The sequence below is a fragment of the Gopherus evgoodei genome, chromosome 6 (genome assembly GCF_007399415.2).
Source record: "Gopherus evgoodei ecotype Sinaloan lineage chromosome 6, rGopEvg1_v1.p, whole genome shotgun sequence".
Lineage (NCBI taxonomy): Eukaryota > Metazoa > Chordata > Testudines > Testudinidae > Gopherus > Gopherus evgoodei.
Window position 1 is genome coordinate 85,561,242 of NC_044327.1, and position 20,691 is coordinate 85,581,932.

General features: G+C 41.4%; 1 protein-coding gene across 7 annotated transcripts in view; it reads left to right on the forward strand.

Moving 5' to 3' along the window:
- RAD17 (RAD17 checkpoint clamp loader component) overlaps window positions 1-20,448 on the forward strand; it is a 31,190-nt gene extending 10,742 nt beyond the window's left edge. For 4 of the 7 annotated variants that reach the window (XM_030567549.1, XM_030567550.1, XM_030567551.1 and 1 more), the window contains exons 10-17: window positions 43-154; window positions 3,824-4,018; window positions 6,740-6,825; window positions 7,027-7,173; window positions 7,677-7,823; window positions 8,733-8,853; window positions 16,037-16,094; window positions 19,295-20,448. In XM_030567549.1, the coding sequence (XP_030423409.1) occupies window positions 43-154; window positions 3,824-4,018; window positions 6,740-6,825; window positions 7,027-7,173; window positions 7,677-7,823; window positions 8,733-8,853; window positions 16,037-16,094; window positions 19,295-19,562 (1,134 nt within the window). In that variant the 3' untranslated portion in view covers window positions 19,563-20,448. Of the gene's footprint in view, window positions 1-42; window positions 155-3,823; window positions 4,019-6,739; window positions 6,826-7,026; window positions 7,174-7,676; window positions 7,824-8,245; window positions 8,708-8,732; window positions 8,854-16,036; window positions 16,095-19,294 lie in introns of those variants that run through there. The other 3 variants (XM_030567553.1, XM_030567554.1, XM_030567555.1) reach the window with 3 other exon arrangements.
- The last annotated feature ends 243 nt before the right edge of the window (window positions 20,449-20,691 follow it).

Sequence of the window (20,691 nt, forward strand, 5' to 3'; positions counted from 1 at the left end):
TTTTACTTCAGATATTGCAATTATTTTTGCTTTATTTTTTAGAATGGAGAAAAATTTGCTGTCCCTGATAAAACCTCTTTAGAGTTGATTTGTAAAGGCTGTTCAGGTGATATTAGAAGTGCAATAAACAGTCTTCAGTTTTCATCTTTGAAAGGTAAATATATAGAACTTTCTCACCAATTCTGTGGCAGAGACTTTTTTTTTTTTTTTTTAAACCCAATTATGTCAACCTTGCAGAAAACCCTCTCCAGATGCACATTGCCAGCAGGGATAGGAGGGAGGAATTATTTTAATACTGTGGTTGAGTGTCTTAGATGCCTTACCTTAATATTAGCATAAGAGCAAGAACTTTTCTTAATATTAGCCAACTAGATTTAGAGTTAATACATAGCTTTGGAGGAGAGAAGGTGGGGGTTAAGATTTTTAAATTATTATGCTCTTCTATCTGACTCTTGATGTGCTTTCCTTTTGTTTATGATTTTACCAAGCAGAGCTTTCATGATACACTACTTAATCTGGAAACAGATGTTTTCCCATGCCCAGAGCGCAGTTCTCACTCACTCCTGTACCCCAACAGCCCTGCTCAACTGGCCAGGAGAGGGAGATGGAGAGAGTAGTGAGTGATGAGGGGGGAAAGAGGAGGAGTAGGCAGGACTTCAAAGGAAAGAGGCGGAGCAGGGGGCATGGTCTCAACAAAAGAGGCAGAGCAGGGTTCAGAGACGTTCCAACGCTCAGTGTGTGGTTTTCACACATTAGAAAGTTGGCCACCTTACCTGCTCCCCACTCAGAGGGTGATCAAATAATCCTTCAATGTCCAGTCTTTTGCTAGCTGAGGGAGGGCAATACTAGACCTGACTTAAGCTAAGGATTGCCAAGTTTTATTTTAAATATGCCATTTACTTAAAGGAGAGAACTTCCAGGAAGTAATGTACTACTTTCTGCTGCACACTTCATGTAAAATGAAAATTTGTACTTAAAGGAGATCCAAATATATATTTCCAAATCTCAGTGGAAACTCTGAAACAGATTAGAATTTTTGAAGATCTCACACACACACACACACACACACACACACACACACACACACACACACACACACACACACACACACACACACACACACACACACACACACACACACACACACACACACACACACACACACACACCAAATATGACCTGGGCATTGTAAAAGTGAAAATTTAGGAGTTGTGGTTCACTTTAAACCAATAGATGGTGAATACATAATCCTTCAAATTAAAAATATAGGTGCTGGCTTAGTAGTCAAGAGGTGGTTTATCTGAATATAATAAACATAATGATAGGCCAAACTTGAAGAAGATACCTGTGTGAGCTTGAAAGCTTGTGTCTCACACCAACAGAACTTGGTCCAATGAAAGATATCTCAGCCACTTTGTCTTTGGAGTAACAGAGTTATCACAGTCTGTTCAATTATTTCCTACCATCTCAAATTTAAAATGCATGTCGCTTTATGTGTGTTCAGTGACAGTGATGGGGCAGTCAGAGCTACAGCAAATGCCACAAGTTGCGATTTTTCAAAAGCTCTCTGCGTTGGAGGCCAATGTTGAATGCTTTAGAAATTCCCTCCCATAACTAACAAACAAACAAACAAAAGAAATGTGATAGTTCAGGGTTTAGTGCACATTAATTTGTTTTTGTTAATTTTACTTTCGGAAGGATTTGCATAATATCTTAAACATTTGATTTTGTAATTTGATTTTGTAATTTTGTTTCTAGATTGATAACTCAAGAGTTTAAATATCCTATTTCCCCTTCTGGATGATATTGATTTTCATATTAAGTGTTAATGGTTTTGCCTCTAATATATTCAGTTTGTGTCCGTTTCTAGTGGTTTGTATAAAGTGTATACATTTTTACAGGAAAAAAACTCCACTGAATATAAGGAAGGCGGGAAAGTAATTCTTCAGTGTAAAGTTATCCTTATTTTTACCAGCTAACAGTCTGAGATTAGTAATGTACCAGTAAGTGGGTGGTGATAAGTATTTGGAGAGTACCAGAAAAATGTCACTTAAGTTCTGAGATTCACTAATAGACTGCAAGAGTTGGTGCTGAAATATGTACTGCAGGTTATTTAAATCTTAAAATTACAAGCTAATGTGTATGTATATAAAACTTCAAATGCAATGGACTCTGTCTACAAATATACTTTTATGAAAAAATGAGAGAGGGTTACAAAGAGAACTTTGGACAAATGGCAGAAAATCTGGCAAAAGGAATGACAACTACTTGTTGTTCAGTACAAGAAAAGTACTTGAGTCCTTTATATAATCACTAGTCTGGGATACCTTTGATAGTTTCATTAATCCCTGTTGTAGAGAATATGAAGAGAAGAGCAATTGTTTGTATTTAGTGGGAATTTTTCAACCATTCAGGTATACTGGCTTAAAATTAGATTGAACAGATAACAGCCCTTCAGTAACTTTACAGGAACTACAGCTCCACATTAGACTCTTCATGGCATCCAGAATTCTGTAACAAATTATTGTAGCAGAAAACATATCATACCCATAATTGGAATAATACAGTTTAAGTAATAGTAATGGAGATATTGATACACCTGGAAAAAAATAGACAAGAGACAGCAGATAAATAAATATAAATCTGGCTCTCCTTTTATTGTTTGGATACAGAATGTTCACCTGCCACCAAACTGAATCATCTATGCAACTCTTCAGTATTAGGGAATTTGAATAAGGCAGGGGTGGCCACCTTGTGGCTCCATAGTCGCATGCAGTTCCTCAGAAGTTAATATGCAGCTCCTTGTATAGGCACCGATTCTGGGGCTGGAGCTACAGGTGACAACTTTTCAATATGTGGGGGGTGCTCACTGCTCAACCCCTGTCTCTGCCATAGGCCCTGCCCCCACTCCACCCCTTTCTGCCCGCTTCCCTGAGCCTGCCATGCCCTCGCTTCTCTCCCCTGCCCCCGAGCCTCCTGAACACCACAAAACAGCTAACCAGGAGGCGCTGGGAGCAGTGGAGCAGTGAGGTGGAGCTGGTGGAGGGCTGCTGACATTACTGCGGCTCTTTGGCAATGTACATTGGTAAATTCTGGCTCCTTCTCAGGTTGGCTAGCCCTGGAATAAGGAGTTTTTTTGTTTTGTTTTTTAAATGGTTCAGGTCACTGCAGAAGCAGTAGACTGTTGGAAGATGCACCGAAAGGACGGAGTCAGTCAAAGAGTCAATTTCTGTCTCTGTTTTCCTTTCCCCCTCCTCCTCCCAGTTGGACTCGGATATTACACAGAAGCTTCATATATATGATACATTGATAACTGAACAGAATGTGACCGACCCATTGCAAATATGATTCCTGTGACATGTTAACAAGAAGATAATGTCAAATAGTGTGTCTGGAAGGGATTTTGTGCTTGTTCATATACGTGAAAGGTTCTAGTAAAATAATTACCAAAAAAGCAAGCTAGGTGACTTGGGCACATTTTTCAAAACTTTAGTAAGTTTGAGTGTTTAGTTTTTGAGGGGGCATTCATCTTGACACTGAAACAAGCATTTTGTCACTTCAGTATTAGCTTAAAGTATAAATATGGAACAGGACACTGACTTAAGTGCATATATCCATCAGAGTAAATGAACTTGGTACTTGTGTCCATTACTTATTAATAAATAGAAAACACATTAAAATCTGTGAAATAGATGAAAATCCATCACTCAATAAATAAGAGGGTTAATATAGTTCTAAAAAGTGACTGTTCAGGAGCTCTCCCTTTTTTTCACTAATGTTAGTACCTGCTTTATTCTAGTTGTTTTGTTGCTTTGATTGTTAGAGTACTCATCAGAGAACAACTTGTGGTCAAGGAAAAAAGGGAATTCTACGTTAAAAAGTAATACAGAAGCATCCAGAACCAAGAAGAAAAAGAAAGCTGATAAGACCTTAGAAAACCAGGAGATACAAGCTATTGGTGGCAAAGATGCCTCCATCTTTCTTTTCCATGCTTTGGGGAAAATACTTTACTGCAAAAGTAAGAGGACTTTATTTACCCATTATTCATTGTCTAAATGAGAAACAATTAATGATCTGCAGATGGTCACTGGATTTGCAAAACCATTTCTTAGAATTATCTGAAACTCTACTGTTGGTTTAATCATTAGTGATCGTGTAAAGAGGTTAGCCGTTGCCAACAGCAATTTGCTTCTCATAGCTTGGACTGTCATTGGCTATACACATCCAATGTGTAAATTATGCACACTTCAGAAAAGCTTTTCTGTGTGAATATACTAAAATTACATGGTTATAATTCCATCCAGTGATTCAGATGTCATCATAAGCCATGAGGGATAATTGGGATGTGTAGCCTTCAGAACTCTGCGATGAGATAGTTGCCTTGTAATATAACAGGAGTGGCAAACCTGTGGCTCCGGAGCCACATGCGGCTCTTCAGAAGTTAAATATGAGGCTCCTTGTATAGGCATTGACTCCAGAGCTAGAGCTACAGATGCCAACTTTCCAACGTGCCGGGGGGATAGGGGGGTGCTCGCTGCTCAACCCCTGGCTCTGCCACAGGCCCTGCCCCCACTCCACCCCTTCCCACCCTCTCCCCTGAACCTGCCATGCCCTCGCTCCTCCTCCCCCTCCCTCCCCCACCTCTTGCATGCCACAAAACAGCTGATCAGGAGGAACTGGGAGCAGGGGGGCGGTGGAGCTGATGTATTACTGTGGCTCTTTGGCAATGTAAATTGGTAAATTCTGGCTCCTGCTCAGGTTGAAAACTACTTTTTCATGTGATAAGATGTGGAGGTGTGCTCCTTGTAATGTCTCCATGTCCTCTTAATGCTGCCTCAATTTTCCTACTCCTACCGAAGGATCCTAGTACCTTCAATCCACTGTTATTTCCCTGACACTTATACTATTGCTGCTACCTTTCCCTTCCCACCTCCCTGCCCCTTGGCTCTTGCCTGCTACCTTTCCCTTCCCATTTTAAGGATTAAGTTTGCTGCTACTTCTCGGGCTGTTACCCTTTTCCCTCGTTACTTTTTCTGCCTTACTACTATTGAGGCTTTTGCTTTCTATATGTGCAATCTCACTCAAACTTACTTTCTTTTCAATCTCTGCACTTAAACACTCACTGGTCTTCGCTTTTTTGCTAACCACTACCGTTCCCTGCTGTTGGAGTAGCTTTCCTTTACTCTTATGGTGGCTCCTCTTTAACCTTCATGGGAGCAGCTTTGCCTCTTGCTCATCTGTTGGAGTAGTTTGTCTACTGACATGGCAGATTGGTTTGACATACCATTTTTAAAAAGCTATAATGTAGTTGTTTATTTAACACTTTTATACTGGGTACCTCCTAGAGATCTAATTGGTCAGAGCCCAGTTCTGCTAGGTGCTGTACAGACATAGAAAACCAAGTCCCTGTCCAAAGGGATTATGAGAAAATGATGAGAGGAAAGAAAATACTTTCTGCAAGTGGTTGATGACATCATAATTAACCCATAATGAGGGCTGTCAAGTGATAAAAAAAAATAATAATTGCATGATTAATCGTGCTGTTAATAGAAATCCACAAATATTTAAATAAATTGCAGTTTTCTACATATATTGATTTCAGTTACAACAGAGTACAAACTGTACAGTGCTCACTTTGTTTATTTTTATTAAAAATATTTGGACTGTAAAAACAAGTGGGGTATTTAAATTCACTTAATACAAGTCCTGTAGTACAATCTTTCTCTTTATCATTAAAGTTGAATTTACAAATGTAGAATTATGTACGAAAAAAAACTGCACTCAAAAATAAAACAGTGTCAAACTTTAGAGCCTACAAGTCTACTCAGTCCTACTTCTTGTCTGAGCAACTGGTTGAACATTTATAAATTGCACTTTCACAATAGATTGCACTACAGTACTTGTGCAAGGTGAATTGAAAAATACTATCATTTTTACAGTGCAAATATTTCTAATCATAAATATAAAGTGAGCACTGTACACTTTATATTCTGTCTTGTAATTTAAATCAATATAGTTGAAAATGTAGAAAAAATGCAAAATATTATAATAAATTTCAATTGGTATTCTATTGTTTAACAGTGTGATTAAAATTGTGATTAATCGTGATTAATATTTTGAGTTAATCATGTGAGTTAACTGATTAATCAACAGCCTTACCCATAATATAACTAATTAACCTATAATACACAGTCAGCAATATGGATCTAAGCAATAATGGATCAAGCATTTCCTGGCAATTAAAGCCAATGATTCTTGGGGATTAGTTCCAGGAAATACCTGATGAAGAAGAGGCCATTGTTACTATAAATCATGGAAGTGTGAAGCAAATATAATCTTGTTTAGATGCTAAAGCTAACAGTTGTACTGCCTGTTACCATGGATACATTACATTTACAGAACTATGGCCTAATTCACTAAAAACGTAAGGTGATGCAGCTCTGCTTTTGTCAGCAGTGACTTTGGCTCTAGACTTTTCGTAGCAATTTAAGAATCAACACAGTAACCAATGGGAAAATAAGACTTCATTCTCAGTGTTCTAATAAACTGATAATTGCATCTTATTATCATTATACATAGCTAGCATTACCCCCACCCCTTCTTTCCCACCGTAAGCTTAAATATGAAGATGAGGCTTGATTTTTTTATTCCTGATTTTTTGTTAATGTTCAGTACAAACATAAAAATAATGCTATGTTTAATATATTAAAGACTGTGGCACTATTTAAATTGCTCATAGGAGAACCACTATCTGATTCAGAATTTCCTCGGCTACCGTCTCATCTATCTGAATATGAAAGAGACATCTTACTTGTCCACCCTGAGGTAAAGGCCTTTATTAATCATTTGATACCTGTTAATAAGACTAACAGGTATTTAAGCAATTTGATGGACACAGCAGTTTTGTCATTTACTGTGTGAATAATTATAAATAAAATAGATGTATTAACATTACATAACACTTCTTTTTGTGCAGAACATAGACTAATTTGTGGTTGTTGTTTTTTGTTTTTTTTAATTAACTAGGATATTGTAGAAAAGTCACACATGCCTGGGGACCTCTTTAATTTATATCTTCACCAAAACTATGTAGATTTTTTCACTGATATAGATGATGTTGTGAGAGCCAGTGAATACTTGAGTACTGCTGACTTCCTCTGTAGTAACTGGAATGTAAGTTTGATACATTTTCGCTCTTAATTTTCATATCCTGCAGCCACATATCTATGCATTCTTACTGATTTATAGTAAAAGAAAACAATGTAGGTTTTTACCATTTATAAACATTTTAGTTTATATACAGCTATGCAAGTCTAACTCTCCTGAAAGTGTAGGCATAATTGTTACTGCATCCTAAACTATGTGTACATTTTAACGAGCTGTACACATTTTTTGTATGATTTGTATTAATATTTCCCACAACATACAATAGTGTGTACAAAATACTTGCCAGAAGTGCTGTCCTTTTCGGGTTATGGTGAATACATATTAAAAATTTGGTTCAGAGAATATGCCTTTCACATGAAATAACTAAGCCAGTTAATGCTTTCATCCTTTAACGAGTGTTCCAAACATGGATGAGTAGCTGCACATTTACAGCAATATTTGCTCACCTTTATAAACTCACAGTGACTCTGCAAAATTCACAATTTGCATAATGTCATGTTTTGTTTTAGTCACGCCTTACACTCAGGGAATACAGTGCATCTGTGGCCACAAGAGGTGTGATACATTCAAATACCGCTAGAGCCTTTGCCCATTGCCAAGGAGGAATGGGTTTTCGGCCTTTTCATAAACCCCAGTGGTTCCTAATCAGTAAAAAGGTAAATACTTCACATTTAAGGTACTTTTGTTTAAATTTGGAAATTTAACTGCTATGGTTTATAGTGTTGTTTCCGGGACTATTCATATTAGAAACAATATATTAAACACCTTTTTTTTTTTTTTTTTTAAATCAGTTTTCAAATATAGACTTAAACTTATTTTCTAATTAGTAGAAAATAAGTTTAGGGGTCCCAGAAAACAGACTATTTTACACCCAAAATTAAGAGATTGTACTACAGGATTTCTGAGATCCTTGAAATTCTAGTTAATACAGTACAAAATTAGTGAAAAAGAAATATAATGAAGTGTGTTGTAAATGAAATCAAACTCATGCCCCTTAAATCATCTTAGTCTGATTTGTAAGGTGGACAATTATTGATTCCCTTACTATTGCCTTGCCTTATGTGTTTGTGATCAACAGCTCAACTATAAGATTACAAAGCTCTTGGAAAAAAATTGTACTTCATTTAAAAGGTGCCTTATCCTGTGTGGAAAGCCTGACTGAAGCATCCTATAATTCAATTATAAGAATCCTCAGGAAAATTGCAAGAGAAACACAAGACAGATTTGAAGGAAATAAATTTAATGTTGAAGTTTTTTGTTTTTGTCTTTTAATTAAACCTGGTTGCTTATCTTTTGTCTGAATCCTCACCCCTTAATGACTGTTTGAAGAACAATCCACTAGGCAAGGGCAAGGCTTATTATGCTATTTTGTATGATGTGGAATGTTTGGGTGAACATTCATTACAGCTTTTAACATATCATAGTAACTTACATAATTATACTGACAAAATAACAGAGCCAAAAAATGGATTTTTTGGTTTCTTTGGAGCTTAATTAAGCTTTCAGGTACTATGTTTTTTCACTTGCGGTATTTTGTTTTTTGTTCCCTCCCTCCCCCTCCATAGTATCAAGAAAACTGTCTCACTGCAAAATCTCTGTTTTCAAGTTTCTGTTTACCACCTTTATGCCTTCAAACCCAGTTGTTGCCTTTTCTTGCCATGCTGACAAATCCAATGAGAAACCAAGGTAGTGTAAACATAAGGTTTTGGGGGGTTTTTTTTGTTTTTTTTTAATTAAAAAAAATTTAAATTTCTATCCATAATACATATGAAAGGTCCTTGTGAGCTAAAATCAGAACACAATCTGCAGTGTTGTCTAGATAAGAAAACAGCACATTTGTGGAATAAATATCACGTTGCCTCTGTATAAATCCATGGCATGCCCACATCTTGAATACTGTGTGCAGCGGTGGTCACCCCATCTCAAAAAAGATGTATTGGAATTGGAAAAGGTTCAGAAAAGGGCAACAAAAATTATTAGGAGTATGGACTGATTTCTGTATGAGGAGAGATTAATAAGACTGGGACTTCTCAGTTTGGAAAAGAGACTGCTAAGGGGAGATATGATTGAGGTCTATAAAATTATGACTGGTGTGGAGAAAGTAAATAAAGAAGTGTTGTTTACTCCTTCTCATAACACAAGAACTAAGGGTCACCAAATGAAATTAATAGGCAGCAGGTTTAAAACAAAGAGAGAAGTATTTCTCCACACAATGCACAGTCAACGTGTGGAACTCCTTGCCAGAGGATGTCGTGAAGGCCAAGATCATAACAGGGTTCAAAAAAGAACTGGATAAATTCATGGAGGATAAGTTCATCAGTGGCTATTAACCAGGATGGGCAGGAATGGTGTCCCTAGCCTCTGTTTGCCAGAAGCTCGGAATGAGCGACAGGGGATGGACCACTTGATTACCTGTTCTGTTCGTTTCCTCGGGGGCAGCTGGCACTGGCCACTGTCGGAAGATAGGATTCTGGGCTAGATGAATCTTTTTCTGACCCAGTAGGGATATTCTTATGTTCATATAGCAACAAAACTTTATATTAGAAGCTTGATTCCAATATACTTCCCCATGTGAGTAGGTGGTTATAGCTATATCTCAAATGTTCTTAAATGACAGGACATTTGGGTCTGTTTCTTGTGCTGAGGGAATGCACATATCCATAAACAAGGTGATTCATTTGAGCAGGAGTTCTTCAAGTGATTGATCATGTGTATTCCACAATAGGTGTGCATGCTTGCCACGTGCACTGATGTTGGAAGTTTTTCCCCTAGAAACTCCTGGAGTGGCGCCTCCATTGTGCGGTATAAGGGGCGCTGCATGCTCCCCCCCTGACCCTCAGTTCCTTCTTGTGAAGGTGCTTTGGAACTGCTCTGCCTCAGCTTTATTGTAGCTCATCCCCAGAACTCTTGTTCGTTCAGTGTATGGTACCTGTAGTTAGTAGTTTGATTAGTTTTAGTTTAGTTTAGCTAGTGCGCCCGGGCATGCACCGCGCCCTGGGTTTTAAGGCGTGCGACACTTGTAGGCGACCAGTGCCAGTGAGTGATCCGCATGTGGACTGTTTATGCTGTTTGGATGAAATCCATCTCAGTGATTGCTGCAAGAGTTGCAAGTTGTTTAAGCCTCGGACCGAGAGAGAGAGACATTAGACTCTGGACCATCCTGATGGAGTTGATGTCGACCCCAACTCTGGTGCGCCGCTCCCAGTTGGCACCAGGGACCACGGTGTTGGTGCGTGGCAACCTTTTTCTCCTCCCCCCCCGGCACCATCTGCCAGTTGGCACTGCTCCCCATCCATGGGGCATGCCAGGAAGGCTAAGAAGAGGCCATGTCTGCCACGGCATGGGAACAAAACAGGTGGAGAGGCTACACCCATGTTGGGCAGTCCTCGGTCCCCATCGACCTCCAGGCCTCCAACTCAAGTCAAGCAGAATAGCCCAGCCCATTCCTCATTCGGAGAAGGCTTCCCTGGATGTCCGGATCCCCTCCACACCAGAGGCCCTGCAAGCAACGTGCGACGTTATGTCCGTGCCGGTACCAGGAGCACTGCCAATGTTGGCTGTGCGGTCCAGAGGCAAGCCACCACTGGGATCTCTGGAGTCGCCTCCGACTCGATACCGGTCTCAGTCAAGGGAATGTTCCCAATGCCATTCGCTGCTCAGCGACTGTCCCGTGCGTAGTCCACCTAGAGAGCCATCAACCCCCACCAGGTCGTCTGGCTGGGTTCCATCTGACAGAGGTTCCAGACACTACTCCACCTTGAGGAGCAGACACCGACGGGACCAAGGCAGACGCCGCTGAAGGTCCTTGTCTCAGAGGGGCTATCGTAGCCAGTCACAACACGAACGTCAACGCCGTTCCCGTTCATCTTGCTCCGGGACCCCGCCACAGCACCATTTCAACAGCTCTGGGCATTGATCGCTGGTGCTTTGCCATTGCGGATCCACCTGCCAGAGCTGATCACAGAGCAGTTGCTACCAGTGGAATTGTTCCTTCACGTTGGAGTCGCGGTCCTGTGGTCGGCACTGCTCCTGGCACCACTGCCTCTCCTCTCGGTCCAGGGACAGCGGCAACTCATACGTCAGCCCGGCCTCCCTTTGTAGTCGACCTGGTTGGCCTGACCCATCGATGGATGAACAGTCTGCTCTGCTGGTGCCACAGCAGGTGCAGTGGCACCGGGCTCCGTGGCTGGCACAATGGTACAAGTGGGCATTGTGGCCCCAGATGCAGCCCCTGGTGGGGGCTCGCTCGGTGGCTGGAGCCTCGGAACGACTATTGGCCTCCCTCTCCCAGCCTCCAAGGAAGGAGTTGGTGGGCGTGCATCTTTGGCACTGTGCCCGGAGAGTGACCAGGTGGTGGATCCTCCGGTGCCGGTGGACACGCAAAGTACTGCACCTGCCTCCTTGCCCTCCCCTGATGAGGCGATTATGGCCCCTCCTCCCTCCATCCCTCAGGAGGACTCTAAAGCTCACCAAGAGCTATTGAAAATGGTGGCATCAAACCTCAGCCTTCAGGCAGAGGAGGTGGAGGAGCCCTCAGACTTCCCTTTTAACGTCCTGTCTGCCTCAGTAATGGGCAGGGTGGCCTTGCCACTTCATGAAGGGGTAACGAAAATTTCAAATGCCCTGTGCCAAACCCCAGCCTTATTGGCCACCATCTCTAATAGCGGAATGCAAGTATTTTGTGCCCACCAAAGGACATGAATACCTATACACTCACCCTGCCCCTAACTCCCTGGTGGTCAAGTCGGTTAACCATAGGGAGTAGTAGGGCCAAGCAGCCTCAACTCCGAAAAATAAAGATTCAAGGAGGCTGGATTCATTTGGGAGGAAAATTATTCATCCTCAAGCTTCCAGTTACGGGTGACGAACGATCAGGTTCTCTTGGGCTGGTATGAGTTCAATATGTGGGGCTCTTTACTCAAGTTTGAGGGCTCCCTCCAGGAGCGTGACAAGAAGGAGTTCAAAGAGCTGGTGCAGGTGGGTACAGTGGCTGTCAAGGCAATGCTGCAGGCAGCGGCGGATGTGGCGGACCCAGATGCATGGTCCATGGCCTCTGTGGTGTCCAGGAGAAGGGTGTCATGGCACCTGCTCTCTGGGTTGTCCAGTGAGGTGAAGCCCTCCTTGCAGTACCTCCTGTTTGACAGCAAGGCTCTGTTGGCGGAACAGACGGCTATAAAACTACGTGGCCTGACAGACTCCCACACTACACGTAAGACTCTTGGCCTCTATGTTCTTGGTCCAGTTAGACCTAAGTTTAAGCCACAGCAAGCATCCACCCAGTCCATCTACTCCAAATACGAGCCCCCTTATAAAAAGTCACGGGATTATAAGAAATGCCTGCAGAGGCAGTCTCAGTCTGCCCACCAGACTGCCTTGGGTCCTCCAAGGGCAAACAGGTAAAGAAAGGACAGTTTTGACAGGAAGACCGGGGGCGACCTACTAGTTCTCATCAGAAACTTCCCTTCTCCAACCGGTTGTATGCTTTTTTTCCCAGAGTGGTCGCAGCTGACCTCTGACCGATGGATCCTCAATACCATCTCCCGGTGTTACACCCTTCAGTTTACCTTCACTCTGCCCAACCACTCTCTGCCCCTGTCCCTCCTAGAGGACTCCTTTCATGAGGCGCTGCTCGATCAGGAGATAGGGCGGCTCCTTGGCCTAGGAGCATTGAAAGTGCTGCCAGCAGAGTTCAAATGCAAGGGTACTACTCCCACTATTTCCTTATCCTGAAGACCAAAGAGGGGCTCAGGCCCATCCTGGACCTGCGAGGTCTGAACCAGTATGTGGTAAACTCAAGTTCCACATGGTCTCCCTGGCCTCCATCATTCCCTCCCTGGATCCCAGGGACTGGTATGCCACCCTCGATCTGCAGGATGCATACTTCCACATCCATATATTTGAGGGCCGCAGATTCTTCCTCTGTTTCACAGTTGGGCAGTAACACTATCAATTTACAGTCCTCCCATTTGGCCTGTCCACTGCCCCAAAGGTATTTACAAAGTGTGTGTTGGTGGAGGCGGCCTATCTCATGCACCGTGGGGTCCAGATCTTCCCCTTTCTGGACAACTGGCTGGTCAAGGGCAGCTCCTGGTCGCAGGTGTGGGATCACGTGGCGCTCCTGTCCACGTGCAATAGTTTGGGCCTGTTGGTAAATGACACCAAGTCCATGTTAGCCCTGGTACAATGCATAGAGTTTATTGAGGCAGTCCTGGACACCACGTCAGCCAGAGCCTCTCTCCCACCGGACAGGTTTGAGACCCTGAAAGGGCACATCAACACAGTCACAAGGTTTCCAGTGACACTAGCCAGAGCATGTCTCCAGCTCTTGGGTCACATGTCAGCATGCACATACGTGATCGATCATGCCAGATTCGAGACAAGGCCCCTCCAGCCTCTGGTTGGCTTCAGCATTCTCCCAGGCCAGAGACAGGATGGACAAAGTCCTCACTGTGCCCAAATCAGTGATTGCCTCCCTACAATGGCGGTCCTCCCTGGAGAACGTGTGCTGTGGGGTCCCATTCAGAGGCAGGCCCCTGGTGATGGAACTGGTGTCCAATGCCTTGAATCTGGAGTGGTGAGCCCATGTGGGAGCCCTTCAGACCCAAGGTCCATGGTCTGCACAGGATCTGGCTCTCCACCTAAACATCAGGGGGCTCAGGGCAGTATGGCTGGGGTGCATGGCCTTCCGCTCGCACATGGAGGGCCAGGTGATCAGGGTTCTCACGGACAACACGGCCTTGATGTTTTATAACAGGCAAGGTGGGGCCCGATCTTCTGCCTGGAAGCCTTCAAGCTGTGGGACTTCTGTATAACCCACGACATTTGCCTACAGGCCTTCCACCTGCTGGTGCAGGGGCGCACAGTATTCTCCCATGCTATGACTGGTCGATTACTTAAGAGATTGGATCGTCTCTTCCTATATGTTAGGCACCCAGTCCTGCAGTGGAACCTGAACTTGGTTCTGGCCCGCCTGACGGGCCCCCCACTGGAGCCACTAGCTACGTGCTCCTGGTTGCACCTCTCGTGGCAATCACATCAGCTATGTGGGTCTTGGAACTCAGGGCCCTGACCTCCGACCCCCTGTACACGGTGTTCCATAAGGATAAGGTCCAGCTCCGCCCACATTCTTCGTTCTTCCTGAAGGTGGCCTCTGCCTGCCACATGGGTCAGGACATTTTCCTGCCAGTGCTCTGTCCCAAGCCTCATGCATCCAGCAAGGAGCGCTGCCTCCACATGCTGGATGTGAGACAGGCTCTTGCCTTTTACCTGGAGCAGACTAAGCCGTTCAGGAAGTCTTCGCAGCTGTTCATCGCCTCGGCCAAACGCATAAGGAGTCAGCCGATTTCCACTCATCAGCTCTCCAAGTGGATCACCTGTCCATCTGTATCTTTTATGACCTGGCCAGAATCCCCCTGCCGTCAATTGTGAGAGCACACTCGACTAGGGTTCAGGCCTCCTCAGCTGCCTTTTTAGCCCATCTCCCTATTCAGGACATTTGTAGGGCTGCCACATGGTCTTCAGTTCACACATTCACCTAGCATTATGTGATCGTCTCTCAGACCAGAGAGGACACCAGATTTGGCAGGGCTGTACTCCATCCTGAAAGTTTGTGAACTCCTACCCACCTCCAACAGATACAGCTTGGAATCACCTATTGTGGAATACACACGAGCAGTCACTCGAAGAAGACAGTTAACTTTCCGTAACTGGTGTTCTTCGAGATGTGTTGCTCATGTCTATTCCACATCTCACCCTCCTTCCCCTCTGTCGGAGTTGTCTGGCAAGAAGGAACTGAGGGGGTGGAGCTTGCAGCACCCCTTATACCATGCCATGGAGGTGCCACTCGAGGGGTCACTAGGGGCGCTCCTCTGCGGGTATAGAGGAAAAACTTCAGACACCAGTGCATGTGGCAAGCATGCACACCTATTGTGGAATAGACATAAGCAACACATCTCGAAGAACACCAGTTACGGAAAAAGATAACTGTCTTTTCCTTCCTTTTGTATGGCATCTCCAGGTTATGTATTGCTATTGAGGTTTTGTACTGTAACCTAATCCTTAATCCAGTTCACTTCATATGGCAAATGCTGTTGGTTTTTCCTAATGAGAGATGTATTTTAATTGCTTTCATTGCCCCTCTGCATTCTTTGACAATACTTCCATTTACTAGTGGATACACCAAAAGGCTAAAGGCAGAGTATCTTATGGAAGTGCAGAAATCTAATTATAACATAATAGGAACTCAGAGAGGGTCATGATATTGCTGTTATAGTAGAAGTTTAGCTGCCCACTTTATTTGAGGTTTAGACAAAATAAGTTGTATTTCAACAATTCCATGTTTTTCATTTCTGGCAGGTTTAGGAAACATTTTTTCTTCCATTTGTATGCAAAGAGTATGGGAAATATGAGGCCACTTAGTTCAGGAAGTTTATGGCAATCTCAGTCATTTTATTTAGAATAAAATAACTTCTGACATATCACAAAGTTCATTGTTTGGAAAACAGGGTCCACTTATTAGATATTGAACTAGATGCCTTTAAGCATACATAAAGCTGAGATAAGGCCTTTCCAGTTTCAAGATGGAGTCATCCTGAAGGCTATCTGAATTGGTTACTGCAACATATTTACAGATGCCTACATAAGATTAAAAAATCCTAGCCACTTTATTCACTGCTATTCCTTAATTTGATATAGAGTTGTATGGCATTATAAGTTGTGAAAATTCATAATAGGATAATTTTAACTACTATACTAAAAAATCTTGTGGACATTTACAAGATTAGTGAATTACATTTATTTTTCTTGTGTGCTTTATTTTATGTGCATTATGACTAGTCCAAGGTGACAGTGATTCTATCTTTGTTCTCAGCCCAGATTGCCTTTATCCAGGATGTTGGAAGGCTTCCCTTGAAGAGACACTTTGGAGGGTAAATGTAAATCTTATTTGTGTTAGAAAAGCACCATTCACATTTTATATATTGAAAATCAAAGATACTCTACAGTGCATCATCTTTCCTGCACAACCTCTCCAAGATGAGCTATTTCCTTTCTGTTCACACTGCCAAAACTCTCATTCAAGTTCTCATCATCTCATGCCTTGGCTGCTGCAACCTCCTTCTCTCTGGCCTTGATGTCTGCAACCTGTCACCACTCAAATTCATTCAAAATGCTGCTGTTAAGATCATCTTGCTGGCTTGTCACTCTGACTGTACCCTTTCTCCACTGGCTCCCTCTCTTCCACTGCATCAAATGCAGCCTTGTGCTGTGCCTACTACCACGGGGACCTGACCTGGTTGAAGCCTATGTGTTACTAAATGTTAAATGTATACAAATTAACTTACGAAAGCCAAAAAGAGTAAAAGTTATTCTGTCCTTTTACTCCTTACATACCATGAGATCACCCCTGACATTTTGACAGAGCACTATATTAGATGCAATATTAGATGAGCAAGAAAGATGATATAAAGCAGAAACTGTTCTTATCTTCTTTAAAACAGTTTATACATTTATAAAATAAGGTAGCCAAATTGACAGTCAGAGACCAAAATCCTACTTATCCACAGAACATGTAGAGCTCAGACAGTGACATTGCAGCCTATCCCATACTTTGATATCATTGGACCTCAACTAAAGGACTCATTTCTAGGGGTAGGATGACAGTTAAGTTTCCATAACCTCTCACAACCTTGATCTGAGAGAGACCAGCAGGAGTTTTAAATGTGATGTGTTAGTGAGTTGTGTGGGTTTTTTTGGGGGGGATTATTTTATTTTATTTTGGTGCTATGAGAACTTGACCACAAGAAACTGGAAAGAGATTACCAAGTCACTTCACTTATCAAACTGTTTGGTCACTGAACAGATCAGATCATTATGATTTTGACTCTCTACCTACTTTAACTGAATTTAAAATAGTGACTCTGAAGTGAAAGCTTCTATTCTCATGTTTCCCAAGAAATTTAATTTTAGAAATAAAAGCCATTTAAATTAAGTAGATTACAGGAAAGGCACCCTTGCATTCCCACTGACCAAAATTGAGAAATGTAGTATTCTCAAATTATTTTTAGACTTCTCTATGAAATGTCTCTGTCTGAAGCAGACTTTGAAGAGAGTGATAATCCATTAATACCTGCATTATTAGGTATTGCTGTAGTATTTTGAGAAGAGTTTCACCTGCAGGACCACTTCCTCTTGAGGAAAAAAAAATTGCAGATTTTAGCTCATTAAATGTTTTTGGAGATGGGGCAAGGGGTAAAGCATTGGTTTACCATTTTAATGCCATGAAATAAATATATATTTATATTTGATCCCAGGATATGAGAAATACAAAGTGGGTGAGGTAATACCTTTTACTGGACCTTCTGTTAGTGGGAGACACATTTTTGTCTCTTGCAGCAACAGAAGTTGGTCCAATAAATGAGAGTGCTTCACCCACCTTGTATGTCTCATTAAATACATTGACACTGGTAAAGCATTTGGTACTGTCATGAAATCCTAACATAAAAACAGCCATACTGCATCAGACCAAAGGTCCATCTACTCCTGTCTTCTAACAGTGGCCAATGTCAGATGCTTCAGAGGGAATGAACAGAACAAGTAATCCTCAAGTGATCCGTCCCTTTTTGTCTGTTCCCAGCTTCTGGCAATCAGAGGCTAGGGACACCATCCCTGCCCATCCTGGTTAATAGCCACTGATGGACCTATCCTCCATGAGTTTATCTAGTTCTTTTTTTGAACTCTGTTATAGTCTTGTCCTTCACAACATCCTCTGGCAAGAGTTCCACAGGTTGATTGTGTGTTGTTTGAAGAAATACTTCCTTCTATTAGTTTTAAACCTGCTGCCTAGTAATTTCATGTGGTGACCCCTAATTCTTGTGTTATGAGAAGGATTAAATAACACTTTCTGCACACCAGTCATGATTGTATAGATCTTTATCATATTCCCCACTTTGTCATCTCTTTTTCAAGATGAAAAGTCCCAGTCTTAATCTCTCTTCATATGGAAACTGATCCATGCCCCTAATCATTTTTGTTGCCCTTTTCTGAACCTTTTCCAATTCCAATATATCTCTTTTTTTTGAGATGGGACAACCACATCTGTACGCAGAATTCAAGATGTGGGCATACCATGGATTTATACAGGGGCAATATGGTATTTTCTGAACCTAAAAAAAAACCTAATTCATGTTGCCTAGGATAGGAGCACTGTCATGGGTAAAGACTATAAACTAAGAGTGACAATATATCGTAGTTTATCAATTGGAAGTGTCTAGTGGGTTACTATGGGGCTAAGCATTAGGACCAGTCCTGTCAACAATTTTTATCATCTGGAAGAGGTTAAAAACATCACAATAATGGAAACTGGCAATGATATTAATTGGTGAAAGTTATGAACACCACTCATGACAAAGCAGTAATACAAAGAGACCTAGATAGATTAGAAACATGATCAGAAAAGCAAAATGAGAAATAGAACTGTAATCTCTTTCCCTTCCCCCTTTCAGATTTTTTTTATATATACTGGAATTCCTTAAGGGACAGGGAACAGTGCCATCTTTTATGTTTAGAACGTGTCTAGCACACTATAGGCACTGCTAGAAATAAATAATTCAACTTGTAACAGTTTACATTTTTCTAAAGCAAAGTAATCCAATCACACATGCGTCATGGCAGGGAAAAATCTAGAAGCAGTAATGCTAAAAGAGACTTAAGGGGTGATAATGAGCAGCAAATGTAGCAATGTGATATCCTTTAAAACCAGCCATTTTTAATTTTGTGCTGCATACACAAATGCAGTACTTACAAAGAGCAGGGAGCGAGTACTCCTATACAACTCTGGTGTTAGTGCACTTGCAATGTTGTGTGTAGTTCTGGGTGCCAAATTTCTGTAACTGGAGGATACACAAAGAAGAGCAATACAAATTATTAGAAGTACTGGTTTAGGAAGGAGGAGGATGTATATTTTCACTATGGTTATAACTATGCAAATATTTTGAAAGCTGTAAATACCAAAGAAAAGGGATTATTTAGTGTGATACATGGGTGACTTATTCCATTTCAACTTCCATGATCTGTGAAAGAGAGTGCTTCATTTTATTTTTTCTTGTTACTGACGGTTATGATTTTGCAGGTTAAAGCTTGAAACTCTTACAGATAAAGATCTGGGTATGCCAGGCTTTGAAAATATTGACGAAGGAGACCTTTCTGCCATGCAGCCTCTGGAGGTGCTTGTCCAGTTGGAGAAAAACCAAATAAATGAGACTGAGCCAGATGAATTTCCTCTTACTTCCAGCCAGGCTAGTGGAAGTGAACTACCAGCTAGTCAACCTCAGCCTATTACAGCACAAGCAATCCTGGAGGAAGATGAATTAAAAATAGATGAATATGATAGCGACTGAGTGCAACAAAATGTCAGTGCCGTTGGTCTAACATTGTTTAATAGAATGTTTGTTTGTTTTTTTTATTTTGTGGTAAAAGATTCTTTCTTGACTAGATTGTAACAAAAGCATCGATGATGTATTAAAGAGTGGGCCAATTCTAATTCTGCCTTAATATTCCTGTGACTAATCACATGAGAGTATGCTACAGGCTTAAGCCCAGTGTATACTGGGGTAGTATCAAGGTGCCAAGTTTCCTTAACTTCCCTTGACGTTGCAGTATGAAGCCCTAAGTGTGTGAACTTCATCAAAGATGTTGCTCCTTGCCTGTCCTGAGCCATCATAGTAACCTATATTTAAACAAAATTAAAATTATAAATGAGCTGAAATATTTGAAAGAAAATTAATGGTGAATAGTAAATCACATTTTTATTTTTTTACACTTTTTAATTTAATTTTGCAGTTTCTAGGTATACCTTGTATACTTTTTGTCGGCATTTGGAGGTTTTACTGAATCTCACATGCTGTTGAAAACATTTACTACTCTTTGGAAACCTTTTGAGGGAAGAAAGAATAAAATGTAAATTGTAGAAAAGTTAGTTCAGTATTGATGTAAATAATAAATCTTACTGTTACTTGTTACAATTTTGTACTTTTTTGGCCAGATAGATATTTTATGTATGTTTATAAAAAAGATGCATATGTTGTATAGTAAATTTTAGAATTTTTTTTGAGATATTTGCATAATTTATCAAGGAATACATCATTAAAATTGAAGTGCTTTGAACTCTTTAAGAAATTAATAGTTTATGTACAGACATTTTTCCCTAAATGACATCTACATTTAGATATACTTTGCAGAAGGTGTCTGTTTAAATAAATAAAGTCCTGTGGTACTGATAAATGATGAGATTGTAGCAGGGGTTCTCAAACTGGGGGTCAGGCCCCCTGAGGGGGTTGCAAGGTTATTACATGGGGGGAGGGGTGCGAGCTGTCAGCCTCTACCCCAAACTGTGCGTTGCCTCCAGCATTTATAATGGTGTTAAATATATTTTTAAAAGTGTTTTTAATTTATTAGTCTCTGAGTGTGACCCCTCTTTCTTTGTGAAGACGGGTCACCAGTACAAAAGTTTAAGAACCACTGGATTAT